General features: G+C 41.0%; 1 protein-coding gene across 1 annotated transcript in view; it reads left to right on the top strand.

Annotated features, from left to right (window-relative positions):
• Positions 1-20,964, top strand: part of LOC126388079 (rho GTPase-activating protein 7-like) — a 164,511-nt gene that overhangs the window by 124,765 nt on the left and 18,782 nt on the right. Inside the window, exons 4-12 of the mRNA XM_050040970.1 lie at positions 1,648-1,711; positions 2,902-3,521; positions 3,886-4,099; positions 5,360-5,761; positions 8,079-8,449; positions 11,714-11,890; positions 16,458-16,617; positions 16,808-17,006; positions 17,879-18,092. Of these exons, the coding sequence (XP_049896927.1) occupies positions 1,648-1,711; positions 2,902-3,521; positions 3,886-4,099; positions 5,360-5,761; positions 8,079-8,449; positions 11,714-11,890; positions 16,458-16,617; positions 16,808-17,006; positions 17,879-18,092 (2,421 nt within the window). The remainder of the gene's footprint in view (positions 1-1,647; positions 1,712-2,901; positions 3,522-3,885; positions 4,100-5,359; positions 5,762-8,078; positions 8,450-11,713; positions 11,891-16,457; positions 16,618-16,807; positions 17,007-17,878; positions 18,093-20,964) is intronic.

Raw genomic sequence — 20,964 nt, 5'->3', positions numbered from 1 at the left:
AAAGCTCGAGCAGGAAATCTGTGCGAGCAACATGGTATCTGAGTGCAAGCACACAGTTTGAGCAGAAACAGATTAGATCCAAGTGCAAGCAGAGGCTATTTGAGTGCGAGGGCAGGGTTTTTGAACGTGAAATCAATAAATAATGCTCTCAAACTGATAGACCACTCTCTTGAATAAAGATAGGGATAAAGCTCCATAGAGTTATGCCAGTCGAATCAGAGTTGTGTGTTTGAATATTCAACCATTCGTTCCATATAGACTTTAAAAGTTTGAATAGTGTTCAGCAGGATGTTTTGTGTGTCTGTGACATTCACCTAGGCCTAATATATTCAAGCTAACTGCGCTAACCACGGATCGGAAATGTGCAACAACTTATTTTGCCGACAGTAGACATCAAACAAGCTGTAAATTCACCTCTTCAAAGCAGAAGGCAGAAAGTTATTTCAGACCCTTATGGGGGAAAGCCTCTCTCCCTCCGGGCAGCTGCTGTGTGTCTGCAGCTGCCTGTACCAAAGAGCAGCGTGAAAGTGAAGAGCACTCACTCTGCGGCTAAATCTGGGACCAAAATGTCCCCAGAGGTAGCCTACACTGCACACTTACTGGAAAAAAAAAAAATGGCTGCTAAACTTAAAGCACTGAGCGATGATTTGAATCCCCAACTTTCAGGTGGCAGCGGTCGAACATACCATGAAATTTCATACTTGTACTTCTGAATTTTATTATTAAAGAGTCTGTACAGTTAAGAGCAATATTTGAATGTTTGTCCTAGAAATTTTGTTTGTATACAACTAATTTAAAACAGCAAATTTGTTTTCAGGGAAACCAAAATGCCAAGCATATTACATTTTCTATTTCAACATGATGAGGAAATGCTGCTAATTAATGTACCTGGCAAGTTTCAAAAATGTCTCCTGACACATATTTCATTTGTTTTCTGCCAAAATACGCCGTCTTAGAATACACTATCCACTCACAGTGACTGCAGAAATATTCTCTATTTTTATCTTTTTTCTTTACATTAAATGAAATCATGATCTCTTGAAAATTCTATCCACAGTGTGATTGTTGTTATTACTGCAGATAAAACTCTAATTATATGGAGTTTGAAGCCTTCTAACTGAACTCTGTTTGAAGATGCCATATAGAGGTGTAGTCATGGTGTGAGATTATTATGTGGTTACAGGTGCAACAGAGCAATCCTTTGATCACAGCCAGCATGATTTTTTGCCGAGTGTTACTTAACCATTGTTAAGGAAATGGAAAATAAACACTGTTTGCAGGATCATCCTGCTCCACCATCACTTACTCTGACCACAGTCTGATCTGTGGCCAATAAGATGCTCCACTAGAGCAACTTATAGCTTTAGTGTCCTGCTCAAGCACACCACAGTGGTGGTAATGAGAGACGGGCAAGTGCTGCTATTTCTTCAGATTCATCCTGCTGGTCCAGAGATAAAACCAGCTGCCTTCTGGTCACGAGCTTGCCTTTTAAAAGGCTTCATGATTTTTGAAACAAAGTCCTTGTTTGCATCAGTGTAAGAAACTCATCGCCAAATGTAAAAAAAAATCTGTATAACAAGCTCCTGTTATTACGTGACACTGCCAGTCTTACCACCATCCTCTTTCATCTCTCTTTCCTCTTTTCAGGAGATTAAGCACTTTAAACAAATGTGTGGAAATGAGGCTGGAGCCGCGGAGATCAAAACGCAGGGTGAGTGTTGAGAGCAAACACCGAGAAACTCAAACACAGCAGGACTCTCATATCCAAGCAGCCGTAGCCGTGGGGAGCGTCACACCATGAAATCTCCTCGTTAAGCTTTTCCTTGATTTTGACTGATACCAACTGATAGGTCCTCCTCCTCCTCAGCAGTTTGTCTTTCCAGGAGAAAAGGAAAAACAAAAGCTGAAGTTAAAGAGAATTACCGCTGATTTGGGTTTTAGACACCTTGATTGACAATACCTTTGGTGTTGGACCTGATATTGTAATTTGATTACTCAGGCTGCATGCCTAATGTCGAAGTGTAAAGGTGGTTCAGCTTTGCAAAGAAATTTCTCACTAGACACAAGTAAAACATTTTGTAATCAAATCAAATTTATTATTTGGAATAATAAGGAATTATTTTCCATCCATTACATTCTTCATTTTTCTGTCTTGTTTTAAGAATCTAACACTTATTTTTAGAAATTTCTTAAAACGTGTATTTGTATTAAAAAGTAATCTGACTACACTGATAAAATAAGACTTTCAGGATATAAAAAAATGATACGTTAGGATGACTATTTTTTTACAGCCTAGAGGAGGCTCTCTTCTAGCAAGTTGAAAGAAATTATCCAAACAAAGATAAAACTGCTAATTGAGCCAAGGCAAGTAACATTTGCTTAAATTTAAGCTGTACACCAGTGATTTAGTATTACACTTCTGTAAATCAACGCAGCAGATGGCCAAAGCAAGGTCCACAAATCCTACACTTCCCATAATGCAACTCAAAAGCTGCTTTTTTTTACTCTTCATGCACCTACTGCAAGAGTAAACAGATCTTCATGTGTAAATTTGTTGTAGTTCCCCTTTAAGTCACACAGCTTGTCTCAATCCAGTGTAAACCCTTAAAAAAAATCCAGCTACACTCTAAATTCTAAATATAATGTTTATAGCTTTTGCACTGTATGAATGTTTAATGATGTTCATGCTTGTATAAATTATTGAAAACATCTTTGTGTGTTTGTGTAAATTTCAAGCCTCTGTGTGCTGAGTGCTTGTATTCTGTTTGCAGATTGTTGTGCATGCCTACGTGTCTCTCCTCTGTATATATTAGTGTCACTGCATATTCTGTTTGAATATTTGCGTGCCATATTCAGATTGTTGGAGCTCTTGTCTGTGTGTCTGAACTCTCTGTCTTGCAGGGAGATGATGGTGACGAAGAAGACTTCTGTGCCATCAGCCCCAGCTGGACCTACGACAGGCGGACACGTCGATGGCGACGCCTCGACTCCACAATGGACGGCCTTCGCTTGTCTGACAGCCCCACCGCACCCCATAATGTATCTCTGGGTGATGTCAGCGACAGCCATGATGTCTGCTCCATCCACAGCTCCAGCAGCACTGAAAGTGAAGGCCACAACAGACACCACAAGAGTCACAGAGAGGCAGCCACCGTCACAACCACCTCCCCCAGCACCACAGACGACCAGGAGACCAGCAGGAGCTCCTCCCGCTGCTCCTCCACGAACAAGACGCCATCTCTGGACCCTTCATTCAGTGGACCACCTTCCCCTGGTGGAAGTGGTGGAGGATCATCCACCATGAGCCTGGAGGCTGAAGGCAGCTTCCCAGACAAACCGCCCAGGAAGAAGGGCACCAGTCTGCTGAGGAAGATGGAGAAACTGAGGCTGAGGGGAACGACTGGCTTCCTACCTTCTGCGCACAGTGGTGGTGACAGCGGGAGTCGGACCCGGCATGCTACCAGTGGGCCTCTCCAGGTCCAGGAGGAGGAGAGGATGGAGAGGCTGCACGGCCCATCAAGGTGAGGACTGTGGTTGATTAAAGCCAAAGCAAAGACTCTGCTGTCCGTCTAAATCAGATCAATCTCTGCTGCACCATGAAAACATTTTTAATTAGTTCCCTAAGTTGCAGCCAAATTAAAAAGAAAAGATTACAGCTGTGATAAATGAATTAGTGTGTATAAAAAACTAACATGATGGAAGATAATATCGCACTGATCATAAAAGAAGCAGGGAGATATCTCACTTTTGACTACTTCCTGTATCTCGACAAAGTAACATCTTCTTCTTGTGGATGGAGTATTTTTTGTGCAAGAATTCTAACTACAGGTCATTCCCAGTGCTGCGGCTTTGACTGTACAGTTCTACCTTCCTAAATGTCTCCAGCCTGCAGGGTCGACCCAACAGCCGTGCATCTTCCTCGCCCTCGTCTCCTCACACCATCAGCAGCAGTAGCAGTAACAGCCACTCAGAGAGCAGCAGCACTGTTAGCACGCCCAGCCCGGTCACCAGGGTCAGGAGTAACTGCAAGCGCTCCAACAGCGGTGTCGGGGTCGGTGGTGGAATGACCCGGAACAACCAAAACCACACAGGAACAGAGGTCGGTCCAAGACATTAATCCTCTTCAACAAGTGTTATTCTTGTATTGTATCACAAGAACTTGACTCTGCAATTTTGTCTATAAAAACATGTGACTTTCTTGTCTTAAAATTGATGATGATCAATTCTTATTTTGGTGTCTAAGTTTTATTAAACTAGAGTAACAAGTCTGCAGCCATGCAAGCAGCTCTGTTAGACTGTACACAGTGAGGAATTGAGCTAAATGCTAATGCTAATGCTCACATGACAATGCTAATATGTTGATGTTTAGCAGGTTTCATGTTTAGCATTTTTACCATCTTAGTTTTAGCATGCTAAAATGCTAACATTGGCTAATTAGCGCCAAACACAAGTCCAGATGACGCTGATGGGAATGACATTAGTTTTACAGGTGTTTGGCCATATTTGGTCATCATTTGACCTGATGATAGCGCTCAATAAAAAGTCAGTAGTATTTTTTAATTCATAGTTACGTCCATCTTACTGTCATTGAGATCTAAACAAGCACTTCGACGAACCAAACCTGCGTTTGTCAAACTTTTGGGAAGAGAAAATGAAGGCGAACATCCATCCCAGATTATATTATCAACTTTCTGGCTAAGCTTTGGACCGTAAAGACCTTAGTTGTGTGCACTCACAGTTTTCCTGTGCAATGAGGGATTAGTAAAAACATTTCAGGTGTGCTCACTTTCAGTTTTACTTTTAGATAAAGTGTCTGATTGTCTAAACTCAATGGTCAGGTTATCTCAGACTTTCCAGATGTATCTCCACACATCTTGCATCGCGAATCAGGGTTAGAGCCAAACCAATGAGCTGTTCTTTGGTCCCACCAAATTTCAACAGGTTTGCTTGTCAGCTAAAGACACAAACCAAGGTTTTCATAAGGCCAGGACGAAATGCACCGACAACAGAAAAGACTTTCTTAAGCAAGGTTTTAAACAAAGACGTCCAGGGTTTCTTTTTACGAGGCTACTGTACCTGCAGACCTTTTATTTATGCACAAGGACATGTTTTGCATTGAACAGAAACAGTTTTTATTTGAACCCATTCAGAGTGAATATATTTGACACTAAGCAGCCCTTACAGTGTTGGGTAATGATTGAAATTCTTAGTATTTTAATGTTCATAAATGGACATTTTGAATAATGTTGAATAAAAACAGCTTGTAATTTTCCCTCTCTTTATTCACTGATTGCTTTATACCATTCTTACCTGTTCCTTTCATTTAATTCTTCCCTCATTCGTCTATTCACCCCCTCAGGACTACAGGAACCAGATCAACAACAACAACAGCAGCCACGAGAGTCTGGTCTTCCAGATCCCCGACGGACACAAACCAGGGACCTTCCCCACCTCTCTCGCACACAAACACCCCATCCTGTCCCCCATCATCGACAACACCTCAGTCAACTGGAGGACCGGGAGCTTCCACGGTTACCGAGGGCGACTCAGTTGCCGCCATGGCACGTCGTCACTGGCCACTGGTGACCAGGATCCCTCACCTTCTTCTTCCCGCGATGGGGGAGTCCGCAGTCCGCTTGCTGTGCTGGATCATCGACTGAGTATCTACGACAACGTGCCCGACGACCAGCAGCTGTCTGAATGTGAAGGTGGCAGTGGTGGAAGTGGCAGCGATGCAGAACGGATGGCTGAGGAGTCAGAGGTGGGTCAAAACATTGTTCCTTCACTACTGTTTATTTTCATACTTAGATATTTAGATTTTTAGTTTGTTCAGGGGAGAAAAAGGTCGCATGTAAACATTATTCAGGCCTCAGCATGCTTCAGTTTTTCGTAACAATTAATCAATCCTGTCCACAGGTGTGAAAGAAGGCTGGGTTTGAAGTCCTCTTTTTTTCCATTCTTAACACAACTACTTCCAGCACTTTTCATAGCCGGGGGATGTAACACAAGCTGCAACCTAAAGGGCTGAAAAATAAAGCTAAAATTTAAAATGAGTTTCTCTAATGGCCATTTGAGGCTGGCTGTAATTACCCTGATGATTGGCACTGCTTCTGCTCTGTGCGGCCCATAGAGCAGGCGCACTACAGATTTACGCCAACTGAGCCGGCTAACTTCTGGTTTAGCTCTCTGTTAACTTGAATGGGGACAAAACAATACAGTTGTGCGGCTCTAGACTTTTCAAATGTTATTGGACCCAATGGATTAAATCCCAGTAGTGCAATAAGTCATTTTGAGAGGATTTTGACACTCAGAAAAATGTATCCGCAAATTTACAGACGTCTCTTTTGCCATGTAAGTCAATAGCATGAGTCTTTATGGGCTGCAGGGCATCATGTGAAGGACCCAGAGGGTGTAATTCCACTGTTTGGCCACTAAGAAAATTGGCGTCACAGCCTGGTGCGCTTCCTGAGAGCCTGCTAAAAGTCAATCAACCCCTTGCTCCTCCACAGCTCCACTTTCTCATCCAAATTTGATCACTTCTGGTTCCAAAATTTAAAAAAAAACCCATAATGGTGACAGCCAAAATGCTGAACTGGAGGCTGTTATTTTTACAGACTATGGTCTTTGAAGAGAGGCCGTACGAAAGTATGTGCCATCCGCATTTAAATGTTTTTTGCTGCAATAAATATCATCATGCCAAAGACACAGAATTATTTTCATTCTTTTTTAACAAGTCTCTCTTTTACTTTTTATTTCTAATTGTAACAGATGCATTGCAATATTAACAGGTGTTTTGACCTGTTAACAATATTCATAAAGACACATTTTTCATAAGTAAAGACAGCTAATAAAAGCTGCAAAAGAAATGTCTTGTTCAGTAGTTCAGTCCTCCATCGTGTGAATCCAAAAAGATCTAAGTAGATGGTAACAATGAGGAAAGTCATCCCAGTATATATGTGTGATATTACATTTCCGGGGGAAACACACTGTTTAAATTGCTGGGAACAAAACTCCTCTCTTTAACTGTAGAAACTGGTGCTACGGCAGAGTGGAGCTGTCCAGGTGCTGAACAGGTGACCTCTGTTGAAGGGTGTCTCTCCATGGTGCTGAACTCCTGACTGTCACTATAGTGGATAAATGGGTTCAAGAGCCCAGATACACTGTGGTTATATTTTCTGTTCCACCTGGCTGTGACTTTGTGTATGGAGAGGTTTGTTTCAAAATGACAGGACAGGTCAACGAGTGATGAACAGAGAATGATAACCTGGTGTGATAATTGATGAGTCACTGTTAGGGATCAGTATTGTTATGGTTATTTTGTGTATCAAGGCTGTGAAATCCTGCCATCTGTCCCCTTCAGTGAAGGTTTTCCAGAGAGAATTAAATGCAGATTCATACATATCAAACATAAAGTAGTTAACAGAAGGAGTCTGAAAAGCCTGAAATAATAACAAATGAAAGTCTATGAAAACAGGTCATTCAACTGAGGATATTGATTCTGTGAAGTTAAGTTCCACATGGAGTTTTCCCCATAAAGCCAGAAATAATTTCGGGAGTGCTCATATCAAATTCCATTTTAGATTAAAACTATACAACAGTCAGTTAAAATTAATCATCTTGCCTCAGATGTGTTTCTTTCTAAAGCAGAGGAGGAGCCATTTTGAGTAAAGTTGGAACCCTCTTTGACAAAACTATGGCAGCCGTGGAGGTAAAAGTTGACGTATATTTTATATAAAAGTCATTAGGTAATGGCTTTTAAGAAACCTGTAATTTTTTACTTCTGATCCTTGAAGAAATGAGGAATACTTTTTCTCTGAAACTGATGTATGGCAATGAAACGCTTAATTTGCAAAATCTTAAAATCTGCTGAATCAGTCAACTGAGGAGAAAGTTAAAAAGTACTGTAGAAAACTTCCCTTACTGGCATGGTATTTAATTTTGATGATGCTGTATTGTTTTTTCTTGATTCTGAAAAGGTCATAGCCAAAAGTTCAAAGAAACATTTTGAAAAAAATGTTGCCACTCTTTGTCATATCTTTAGTTGTAGTGAAGTATTTATTTTTTCTGTCTTCTCTCAGGTGAGTCGATTGTTGGCAGGTGAGGATGTTTTCTCGGCTCTGGACAGTGTTTTGGAGAGGATCAGCGACCTCCAACAGCTTGTCACCACCTGGTCTGAAACTCTATCCGAAGACGACTGTCGGACAGGTTCCTCCTCCTCTTCTTCGTCGTCCGCCTCCACGTCTTCCTCTACTTCCTCCCAGGACTCACCTGCCCACGGCTCCTCAGCCGCCTCCCCTTGCCCGTCTTCCCCCAGCCACATTCACCTGGAGGTGCAGCATCCAGAGGAGGAGGAGGAGGAGGAAGAAGAGGAGGTGGAGGTAAAGAGCCAAGAGGAGATACCCGTAAACGGAGAGGAGCCAAAGACTGGATCACCACAACCAAGGAGCAGGTGAGAAAGTTTGGAGTGTGATACAAGAAATGAAAACTGCAATTTAACTTTTATTTATAGAGCATATTAATATTTCACAAGCAGCACAACTCAGAGTGTTTCACAGGTGCTGGTGTAAACAGATCAGGCTCATTAAAAAGAAAGTAGGAACAGTAGGAGTGACATTTTGTACATTGCCAAATATCGATCAGCATCAAAATTCAGAAATACAAGCAAATTATTGGACACTTAAAGTTGCCCTGGACCTTTTGTAAATGTAAGCCTATATATCCAGCAGAGCTCTAATAATGACAGTTATGAGGATTTATTCCCTCGGGCATCAACCAGAGTAAGAGGAGAGATACTGTGGGGCACTTAACGTGAAAGCAGTAACCACATGGTGAATAGTTTTGATCGCCTCTTTATAGTGCTGCTTTTATATCTCTTTTTTGTTGCGTATTTGTTCACAGATATAGAGCCATAAAAAGCTATGGGGCCTCTCCTGTAATGTAAAGTCAGCTGCATCATCAGTGTATGCTGATGGATGCTTTTCTCACTTTCTGCTGAGTGTGTGTTTTACTGGCTTAGATTTGATGTAGGTGCCCAATTCTGTGTGTTGTCAGCTGTAGTGTACTCAGAGACCATTGCTATCATAGCATGCTTACATGCTAATGTTAGCAAGGTTCATTAACAGGCTGTCATTAGCATAGTAACAGTCTAACAAGCTAAAATAAATGTTAATGCTAACTGTTACATGCTAAACGTCACCATGTTAATATTCAGTATTTGTTTACATGCATGTTTACTGGCTAACTGCTATTTATAGCTTTTAGCTGAGTGTTTACAATTAATGCTAACATAACATGCTTACAGGCTAGGGCTAGCAAGTTGCACTAACAGGCTATCATTAGCATAGTAACAATCTCACAAGCTAAGAATAAATGTTCATGCTAAATGCTATGTGCTAAACATCAGCATGTTAATATCCAGTATGTGTTAACATGCATGTTTACTGGCTAACTGCTATTTATAGCTTTTAGCTGAGTGTTTACAATTAATGCTAACATAACATGCTTACAGGCTAGGGCTAGCAAGTTGCACTAACAGGCTATCATTAGCATAACAACAGTCTCACAAGCTAAAATCGATATAATGCTAAATGTTATGTGCTAAACATCAGCATGTCAATATCCAATATTTGTTAACATGCATTTGCTAAGTGCAATTTATAGCTCTTATCAAATGTTAACAATTAATGCTAACATAATATACTTACATGCTAAGGTTAGCAAGTTGCACTTTGAGGTTATCATTAGCATAGTAACAGGCGCACAAGCTTAAATAAATGTTAATGCTAAATGTTACATGCTAAACATCAGCATGTTAATAGCCAATATTTGTTAACATGCATGTTTACTTGCTAACTGCTATTTATAGCTTTTAGCTGAGTGTTTACAATTAATGCTAACATAATATGCTTACAGGCTAGGGCTAGCAAGTTGCACTAACAGGCTATCATTAGCATAGTAACAGTCTCACAAGCTAAGAATAAATGTTCATGCTAAATGTTATAACATCAGCATGTTAATATCTACTATATGTTAGCATGCATTTTTATTTGCTAACTGCTATTTATAGCTCTTATCGAGTGTTAACAATTAATGCTAACATAACAAACTTACATGCTAAGGTTAGCAAGTTGCACTTTCAGGTTATCGTTAGCATAGTAACAGTCACACAAGCTTAAATAAATGTTAATGCTAACTGTTACATGCTAAACATCAGCATGTTAATAGCCAATATTTGTTAACATGCATGTTTACTGGCTAACTGCTATTTATAGCTCTTATCGAATGTTAACAATTAATGCTAACAAAACAAACTTACATGCTAAGGTTAGCAATTTGCACTTTCAGGTTATCATTAGCATAGTAACAGTCTCAAAAGTTAAAATAAATGTTAATGCTAAACATCAGCATGTTAATATTCAGTATTTGTTAATGTGCGTGGTTACTTGCTAACTGATATTTATAGCTTTTAGCTGAGTTTTAACAATAAATGCTATGTACAGAAATATGAGTGTTTAGTAACTGTGATCATGTTATGCTGACGTGTTATGCTAAATCTTAGAATATTAGCATCCAGTAGTTGTTAAAGGAGCATTATGTAAGATGTGGGGGGATTTAGTGGCATCTAGTGGTGAGGACTGAAGATTACAACCAGCTAAAACTTCTCCTGGTTAAAATTCCTTCAGTGTTCATTGTTCAGAAGGTTTTTACCAGAAGCTGAATTTATCAACAGAGGAATTTTTCTATCCAAAACAAATGGACCATGTGATTTAAACCAGGTGAATGCATGACTAACTTGTGCTGTACTGTTCTTTGGGCAAATCGGAGTTAATCTGACACTGTTTGGCATACCGCAGACAGGCCACGAGCCCACATGCGCTCGCCTTTTTTCTCTGGTAATTTAAGTTTTTACCAGGAGCGGAACTTTACGCAGAGGTCTCGTCCTCTCCAAAGCAAACAGACCAGGTGATTTAGTATAAACACTGAATAAAGCGGTTTCATGTTTTAAAAAATCAATGTTTTCCTAACCATACCATCACAGAGGGGCTGTTAACTACAGTGGTCAGCATGAAATTTGTTTGTTCTGGGCTACTGTAGAAACATGGTGATGCAACATGGCAGACTGTGGACGATGACCCACTCTCTACGCAGATAAAAATGGCTCATTCTAATGTAACAGAAACACAAGCACTCTTATTTTCAGGTGATTATACACTAAAGAAAACATACTTATTAAATTATATTTCTTTTCTGCCACTATATCCCCCTAAATCCTACACACTGGACCTTTAATATGGAGGTGCTGTCTGTGAGCGTGACAACATTAAGGCAGCGCTCTAAATTTAGTTGTGCTTGGAGCTGAATACTAACATAAGCATGCTTGTATGCTAATGTGAGCTTTAGGCAGGATTTAACTTGCCGTAAGCACAGGTGAGTTGAAGTACAGTGATGAAGTGATTCCAGTCTGACAGTGTGGAGTTTTGACTTTTGGTGCCACCCTTAGGTGAGGACAGCTATCTCTTATACATTAAACAGTTTTTGTTTTCTGGTGTGTAAAAACTTTTTTTCAAAAATGTGTGTCGACTCTAGGAGATAATTGGTTCCCATTTCTCTTGATTGTGATATGTTTAAAACTGGCATTTACATGACCGTGTGTGTTTGTGCATGTTTGTGTCTATGTGGGTGTACTTATCTGCTCTCACTGCTGTGTGTCCAGCAGAGTGAGCCAGCAGCTGCAGTGGTCCAGCGAGCAGAGTCTGCCCTCACTGCCCTCCAGTCCAGGAGTGGAGAACCAGTCTGTGTCCCAGTTCCTCCTGCTGCAGAAACTCTCCCTGCTCAAACTCACCGCTCTGATGGACAAATACTCTCCGTCCAGTAAGCAGGGCTGGAACTGGTAAGATGTGTGAAAGGACCTTTTTGGGTGGGGGGTTGATTTCATGCTTGAAAATAAATGTGCAGGTTGAGCAGAGGTTGAGGACGGAGCCAGCAGAGGTGCTGGAAGGTGAGAAACAAAACTCTGTACTCCTGGATTCTTTGCACCTGCACACCTGCGTGGAGAAACTTCTTCAAGGAAACTGTGGAAAGGCGGGCAGGTGGGCGGGCGGAGGGTAAATATTTTAGGCAGTCGATTTAGAAAATTCATTCATTATTCATGGCTTGGGTGCAACCTTGCCTCAGCTTTAAAAAAAAACAATAGCAACATGCTTCAAGAGGAATAAACTTCTTTCCCAAAAAACCCCATAGGACTGCATGTGCTTCACCTTGTGTCTGTGTTCTGGGGAAATCACAGCAAGGTTTGGTTCTGTCATCCTTTCCTGCTCGCTGGTTAACTGCTCAGGCGTTGTGGGTTATTTTGGATGGCGTTCTTTTTCCTCAGTGGGTCACACTGTGTCTCTGTCCTCTTGTCTTTCTCTGGCTTTATCTCTGTATTTACATTTATTTCTCACTCCCTGAGCAAATACCTCGTAGATCACAATGTGTAGAAGGTGGTTGAGGTTAAGACAAAAAGACAGCGATGTCCCGGCACAGAAAAACATTCAGAATTTGTTTGAAAATGGGTTGTTTTGCACAAGTTTTGCAAGATTTAGGGCAGAAATTGAGGCCTGTGCCTTTTAATAAGGAGTTTGCAGACTGTTGAGCTCAAACATTTGTCTCGTTAAAAACGTAGGATGTTTTCGCTGCACTTTTTATTGACATACATGGATTTAATGAGATCAGCCTCCTACACTATTTTTTTGGAATAAGCCCTCGTGCAAAATCGAGACAAATTCATTTTTAAGAAAAATAAAACACTCAGATATTCTGCTTGTTTACTCAGTTGAACATTTGTATTTTCTAATGTGTTCTGAGTAAAAACATGACCTGCTTGTTTAATGCTTTGGTAGAAAACCAATTAGATTTTTGCCGGGGCTGTTATGCTCAATGAGATAAGGCTGGATGTGGGAACTGAGCACCGAACAAAAAAAAAACCCCTGAAATTACTCCTCACAGTTATTCGTCTTTAATTTTCAGGATCAAACATGTGTTCAGGGGGGAGATTCAGGAAAAAACAGCCGCTCTGTGGCAGCAGGTTGAAAAGCATCAGCGAGGCTTCCTGTAGTTCAGGTGTGCTGTGTTTTAGCATTTCAAACTGCTCCGTTTTACGGAGGATAAACTTTAATAAATCACATGAATAGGAGGGAAGCTGAAGAGAAATCATGTCAGAGCTGACCTCCACAGGAAAAAGGAAGAAAACGTCAAGTTAACATTTTGTTCAACATTAGCATGAGTTTTAAATGAGCACAGACTCTGATGTGCAAATGACTTGTTCTTACACAAATGATGTGAAAATCATGTTTCTCCACCTCAAACTGGATTATGTGACAATAATACATCTTAGACACAGCATCATTTTATTAGTCTCACAAACTATGGTTGAGTTCAGGCAAGTCATAGAGGCTCTAACTTTGTTTAGAGTTCTGGTAGTTTTAAGGCTGGTTTGGGAAAGTCATTAGTTGTGGTTTAATGTCATTGATTATACTTTTAAAGATCATCGACAAACAAGGTCAAAGTTTAAACTAATGTCTCCCTAAGGAAACTGACAGAGTCTGACGAGGAGACTAATACCACTTTCATAAATGTCCATTAAATATAAGGCTACGGCTACATCGAAAGCCCACTAATTCACACATTATATATTGTTTGTTTAGGGTTCACCCCTGTGAAAACTATTTTACAGGGGTGGATGTCTGTGCCGAACATTTGTCTGACAACTGCACAAAGCTGACAAGTAATTCAACACATTTAATGTAAATAGTGAGCTTTAGAGGAGCTGGTAGTAAGATTTTGTCTCTTTTTGACAGAGCCAGTTGAGCTGTTTCCCTGTTTTCAGTTTTTTTGTGCTAAGCTAAGCTCAACTGGCTGATACCTGTGGCCTTGAGCCAGAGATATACTTACTTTTAACTACGTATTTGCGTGTGCATGATGGCTGCTTCATGTATCCTTCGTTCGTTTGGAGCGTTGGTTGTGCATGTCCTCAGAAATTAACGCTATGTGTCCACAAGATGTAATACACACATCAACAGTATGGGCAGTATAGTGATGTGACACAGTCAGGAATCAGTGGGCAGGTCAGCAGCGCCAACAGTGGAATAAGTTTTAATGACAAGCTAAAAGACCAAGTACGCAATTACTCACATCTGTGAGATGTGTCATTGCCGTTGCACAGTGAAAAATATGCTTGATTTAGGGGTCTTACACATCAACTTTTCCTGCCGTAATCTCAGAATTAACAATTTAGTAACCTGCTTGAGTGTCACCCTGTGTACTGTTAACATCATGCAAATCTGGAGGATCTATCTCACACAGGCTCCGCCCCTTTACAGGACTCATTGGGTAATAGTCTCCTTCGATCACAAGCACGCATTCGCCCACTGAAATTTGCAGAAAACATAGCGGGCCAATCAGGACCTGCCTACTCCTATACGTGCGGTGCCCACAGTATATAAGGAGGCATGTGACATTGTTTGCCATCCTACATCCTCCTCAGCAAACAGCATTGGAGTGACAGGGCCCTTAGGTATGCTCAAGGAAAATTAAAAAGAAGGAAAGGTCATGACGTCAGTGACAGCATTCGAATGGAGCCAGAGTTTGGTGCCACTTCTGTTGGAGTTAATGGGGTGGGCATGGCACTATACTAATATGGTGTTTCACCTTTGACTGAAATCTTCTAACATATTCTAACACCAGATTAAAAACACACATTACATAATGTCGACTGATGTTTTTTATCTAATTGTGTGTTTCCTTGTTATTGGTCTCCAGACAGATCATGGGTCTGTCCGTCAGCTGCATATAACTTATCTCAAGCCCTGGTTTGCTCCAAGAAAGCTAACGCTACCTGCAGGTAGTATTGTAGGCTGAAGATGAACGTGCACAGTCAGATTTAAAACATGAGTCGACATCACGTGATGTGTGTTTTTTAATCTGTTGGAAGGATTTTTCAGTCAAAGTTGGAACAACAAAGATATGATGGGTTTTAGTGTGATGTGCTGTGCCGGCTCCGTTGACCCCAACAGAACTGACGCCAAACACTGGCTCCAATGCAGAAACAAAGTTTTTGCATCAAGCACTGTTACTTATCTTACAATATGTAACCTTCATTGTATACAGTCTGAGTTCTGTGGTGTGCCCTCCAGTGGAATTCGCCATTAACATGTGTAGTACATTGGCAAGTATGTGAACTACTCCATTCATGTCACAGCTGGTTGTCTACGCAAACGTCTTCTTAAAAGTAAGTTGCCAGAAAGCATATCTCCAAAACATGAGCTATTGAAACATGGCTAACCAAGATTTGTGCTGCAACACATGATGTCTGTCCATGTAGAAATGGAGCTGGGTCTGAATCAGTTAAATCAAAAGACGGAATAAAACTCACACACACATGCACACACAGTGAGTAAAATCTGTAAACTCTGTTACTACAGCACCATTAGGCCAAATGCTCCAACTGAAAAAAAAAATCTCTTCAGCCTTCAACGATTAGTTCAAGTCTTGTCATTTCAATGATTTAATCACTGATGCCAAAACGAGTGCTAGATGATTAAAAAATACAGCAATTAACTGCTGATTTGGACGGTCGATACTCTGAGGCACTTTCCTCAAAATAGCCAGTTTGTCTCAGAGAGCCGCTGTTAGATGTGGGGAAAAAACAGAGCGATGGAAAGAAAGCTGAGAAGCATTCAGAGTGCATATGTGATACCATTTTCTTTTTGTGACTCTGTGCTTTACTGAGAGCTTCGTGTCCAGCATGTGTTTTTATACCAAGTAGAGAAGAGGTTTCATTAATGATTGTTTGAGTGCTTTGGATGTGTCCTTTTTAAACATTACTATTACAAGAGCACAGTTTTATCCAGAGTGCACTCAGGCCTACAATTTTCAGAGTTGGAGGCTAAATAAATTGTAGCTTTCTATGAGGTTTTCAATGAAATAAAATAAAGTTCAGTCCAGATTTTGGGTCTCCTGCATCTGGAACAACAATATTGCCCCATCAAAAACAAAAGACAAAAATCAGGTGCTGGTATAAAAGGTTAAAATGTCACTAAAATCAGTTCAGATACATGAATACACTCAACACAGTTCAATCTCTTTGATCAGTGTCCATGGCTTCTCAATGTCTGCATGGGGTTTTTTTTCTGCAGAGCTGATTTGAATGGCACGCACATTTTAGAGATCACTAGGGACTTATGTAATCAAAAACTGTTTATTTGGCTCTTCCTTCAAAAGGAAATGCTTCCAACAGCAGCCAAGTTGAGCATTTTTTTTCACACTTGAATGGTTGAGATTACATATTCCCAGAACATTTGCAAAACAATTTTTGATAACTTTTCAACACTTTTCCCTCGGCACTAGTCCATGCTGTTTGATTGCTTCCAAAAAAATGGCAGACCGCAGGATCTAATGGACATCTCCATCTCCTGCAGGACTGTTCCTAAGACTCTGAGGAAGACCAAGGTGATGGAGATGAAAGGCCGGCGGGTATTTGGAGTTCCTCTGCTCCTTAGTGTCCAGCAGACAGGAGAGCCACTTCCGCCCAGCATCCTCAGAGCACTGGTCTACCTGAGGACAGAGTGTTTGGACCAGGTACAGACCGCAAGAGGCCTGTGGTGATTTTAGAAACAGTAGGAGGTGGTGTTGGACGTGACAAGATGCAGAGTAACTTTCTAATGAATTCATTTTAGGCGGTGACATCCAGTCCAAAAAGTTAGAGAATGTGAAGACCATTTTTATTATAATACGTTTTTGTTTGATTTTGTGTTGTGTTCTTTCGCAGGTGGGTCTCTTCCGGAAATCAGGGGTGAAATCTCGCATCCAGTACCTCCGTGAGATGGTGGAGTCTGACCCAGATGGCGTTACGTATGACAGTCAGTCTGCATACGACGTGGCCGACATGGTGAAGCAGTACTTCAGAGACCTGCCGGAGCCCATCTTCACCAGCAAACTCTGCGAGTCCTTCCTCCACATTTACCAATGTGAGCACTTACTTTTGTTATCATGTGACTAGCATTGAGAAGTTAGCATTTCTACTTGAGTAAATTTACCTGCTCATTTTCACAACTAATCGATTAATCATATAGTCTATTGAGTATCCAAAAAATGTTATAAAAAATGAAATCACAAGTTCCCATAACCCAAAATGACATCTTCTGCTTATTCTGTCCAACCAGCAGTCCATTCTGACAGACATTTTAATTTATTATCATGAATGACAAAGAATAGCATCAAGTTCTCACATTTAAGAAGCTGAAACCAGCAAATTTGACACTTTTGCTTGAAAAATGACTGAAATGCTTTGTCGACTATCAAAGTAGTTGAGTAGTAGTAGGTTTATCATTGCAGCTCTAATGCTAACATGCTAAGATGTAGCTATTAGTTGCTAAATACTAGCATGTAGTCATGTTTGTCTGTTAACATGTTAGCATGCTATGCTGATACAGCTAACATGTATTACCAGCTAAAATGTTAAACATTTCTGTACATAGTAAACAATAGCATGTTAGCACTCTAAGGTGCATTCCGACAGTATGTGAGGCAAATAATCACCATTAGCATGAATGTGACTGTTGTGAAGCTAGCTAGCAATGTACACACCACTCTGAAAATGACCCACTTATTTCTGTATGTTTGTTTCTGTGTAAATTGAAGTCATAAAACTTACGAATAAACCCCCATTTTTCCCAAAGTTACACAGCACAAATGCTTGTCTTTATATGCAGACATCTAAAATTATCTTTGCATTCAATCTGAACACCAAGTCAATGAATTTGCTTTATTTTCTTGTCCAAGTTCAAAACCAAGCAAACGGCATAACTCAAATAGTAACATTTCAGCTCTCTGCTTGCAGATTTTCCCAAGGATCAGCAGCTGGTTGCAGCTCAGGCGGCCATCTTGTTGCTTCCTGACGAGAACAGGATAGCGCTGCAAACACTGCTGTTCTTCCTGCGGGACGTGGTGGCCTGCGTGGACGAGAACCAAATGACTCCAACCAACATTGCAGTCTGCCTGGCGCCGTCGCTTTTCCACCTCAACACCCTGAAGAGAGACGCCAACGCAACCAGGTGAGCTGAGACCACAGATGCTTTCTGAAATATTGTGAGGGAAGCATCAGTTATTTGTTCAGTTTTCTTTCTTTCTTAGATAAACTGAGGTGACATCTTTCAAACGAAGGATTTTTTCTTTCGGCACACACCATCTCAGTAAGAGCGCATGTGGTGTCTGATGCACATTGTCACAGTTACATAAGTCTTAACAGCAGCACCATTACATAAGGTCTCTGATGTTAGGTGTGGAGTCCACTCGGCGTCTCTCTTTAATTAGATTTTGTACCATAAGAACATGAAGATCATAACAATTTAAATATTTTCCAAATAGCTGGCTCATTAACTGCAGGTTGGTAACATGATATTTCATCTGGAGTTTATTTTCTGACAACGTGCTGTGCTTTTCATTTCATTTTTGGATGTCGTCTTTGAACACATCACTAAGGACAGTTTGGACAAATAATAAAACTGACACAGTGCAGTCTAGGAGTTCATTTTTACAACGTACTGAGATTAATTCAGACCAACAACTGGCCGCAGGATGAGATACCAATCTAAAAACATAAAGTAAAATAAAGATGACAGACTTTTTACTGTAGTTATCAAGCTAAAACATGCAAAACCACTGTTATAATGCTTTGAAGGAAAATTTATTTTGTTACAACTGGGTCTAGTTTCTTCAGTTTTAGTAGTTTAGTAGTTCAGGTAGCCATCATTCCTATCAGTTATTATAATAGTTTACTTACTGAGTTAATTAGACAGAGTCCAGCAGATGATTGAACAGGATATCACTGAATTCTGTGCAAAGATAAAGCTGAAAGAAATACCAAACACTGTCTCATTTTGTTAACTGCTTTATACTTGGCTTTGGCTCCAGGCTGCGACTCCATCACGGTTCACTTTTAAACCTCAGCCTCTGATTTAGCTCCAGATCCTGACTTTACCTTTGATTTACACGTGCATGTGTGTCTGAATGTGTGTGTTAGCTGTAACCCGAGGCAGACTGCCATTTAGGTGCCATAGAAACATGTGTTTCTTCCTTCTTTTGTTGCTTCAATAGACGTCATGTTTCCAGAGTTCTCAGTTCTCACACAGATGACATCGCCTCTGGATCAGATCCAGCTGTTACACTCACACTTTCTCTGTGTAATGAAAAGCTGTCAGCACAGTTTACATAGGGAGCACATTACATAACCTCCATCAATTTTCATCTGGCCTCGACTTCACTCCCTGATATGAAAGATATTTTCTGTCTGCTTCTTTAGCTGAGGATCCTGCTGGGCTGGGAGTTAGAAACGGGAAGGAAAACAGAGAGGGGTGGCACAGAGAGAGGAGTGATAGGGGTGATAGCACGAGGGGACAGAGTGAGACAGTTGAGAATGATAATGGCTATACAGTTGATGATGTATTTTTAGGGTGTGAACTTAATTATTAGGAGACACTAGGTCCCATCAGTGTCTGCAGACCATTTATCTGAGTTCATACTGCAGATGCACATTCACTGTATGTTTTGCATGAGTCGGGGGGGACGGGGGGTTCTCATATCACAGCAGTGGTTACGGTTGTGATGGCATAAGGATTTCATGGTTCAATAATTGTCGCAGAGAATTTCACAGTTTAGAAGCAGAAGATATATTTTATTAATCTGCAAAGGGAAACTATTTTTTTTTCACTCTGTTGTCATATACATACACACATGCACAAACAGGACCTGTACATGCAGAGTTGTCAGAGCTAGTGGGCTGCCCTGGACAGGCGCCCTGTGCAGTTGGGGATTTGGCGCCTTGCTCAAGGGCACTTCAGTGGTACCCAGGAGGCAAGCTGGCACCTCTCAGGCTTCTAGTCCACGCTCCATATTTGGTCTGCATGGGGACTTGAGCCAGCATCCCTCTGGTTCCCAACCCAGGTCTCTATTTTCAGTTGAACAAACACTTAATTATAATTGAATGGTGCATTTCTTTGGGACTATTTTCAGCGGCGGAATAATCCACATTTTGTTTTCTTGTGAGTATTTGGGACAGCAGGATGGTGTATGTGGGTTTGAGTCTAAATAAACTACAGTGTGCATGTTCGTTATAATGAAGGAACATGTCAGCCGGCGCTGCTGTGTGGCTCATTGATGTGCTCTTTGTAGTTTTTGGAGAACAATAGAGTTCTATGGCACAGAAGAATAAGATATATCAGGCAGTATTTGTGAAGAGATACCAAGCGGCAGCATCCTCAAGGCTGAAAAACGAAGCCAACACAGAAATGCCAAGAATGAAGTTCCTTGAATGGCCACTTGAGTCTGGCTTCAGTGAGTCCCTATAGACCTCCATGTTAAAATGCCTCACTTTACAGCAGAAATAAACATGTTTACAGCCTGGATGGTGGCGGCCAGATTAATGAGTGACATCATGCTGACTATGTCTGTTGTCTTTGTACAGTCCGTGGTAGATACAATGAGCGTTGGTTCAATCTCTCCTTCTTCCCCTCCTCTCTCCCTCTTTAGCCTTTTGTTTCTTCTCTCGCTACATATTTTGTCATTCATCTTATTTCCTTCAACCCTCATCTTCTGCTGTTTTATCTGTGATCCTTCTTTTCTCCCTCCACCCTCACATCGTCTCTGTCGTCCACATTTCTCTTTCATTCTGCTCATCTTCCTCCCCTGATATCCCCCTCATATCTCCTCCTCCTCTTTGTTTTCTCTTCTCAGTCTTGTAATCATTCTCCTTTCACTATCTCCTCTTCCTCCTGTATTTTCCTCCCTTCCTTTCATCTCCACCTCTTCCTTTTTCCATTTTGGCTCCTTTCCTCCCTTCAGGCTGACTGGACAGTAGATGGAAATGACATAACGACACAATCAGCACTTTGTGCCTCCCGTCTCCTGGAAGCCAAAGTCCCGGCCTGT

Source organism: Epinephelus moara, chromosome 3 (assembly GCF_006386435.1).
Source record: "Epinephelus moara isolate mb chromosome 3, YSFRI_EMoa_1.0, whole genome shotgun sequence".
NCBI lineage: Eukaryota > Metazoa > Chordata > Actinopteri > Perciformes > Serranidae > Epinephelus > Epinephelus moara.
The sequence above is the reverse complement of the archived record's forward strand: the minus strand, read 5'-3'. Positions and strand labels throughout refer to the sequence as shown.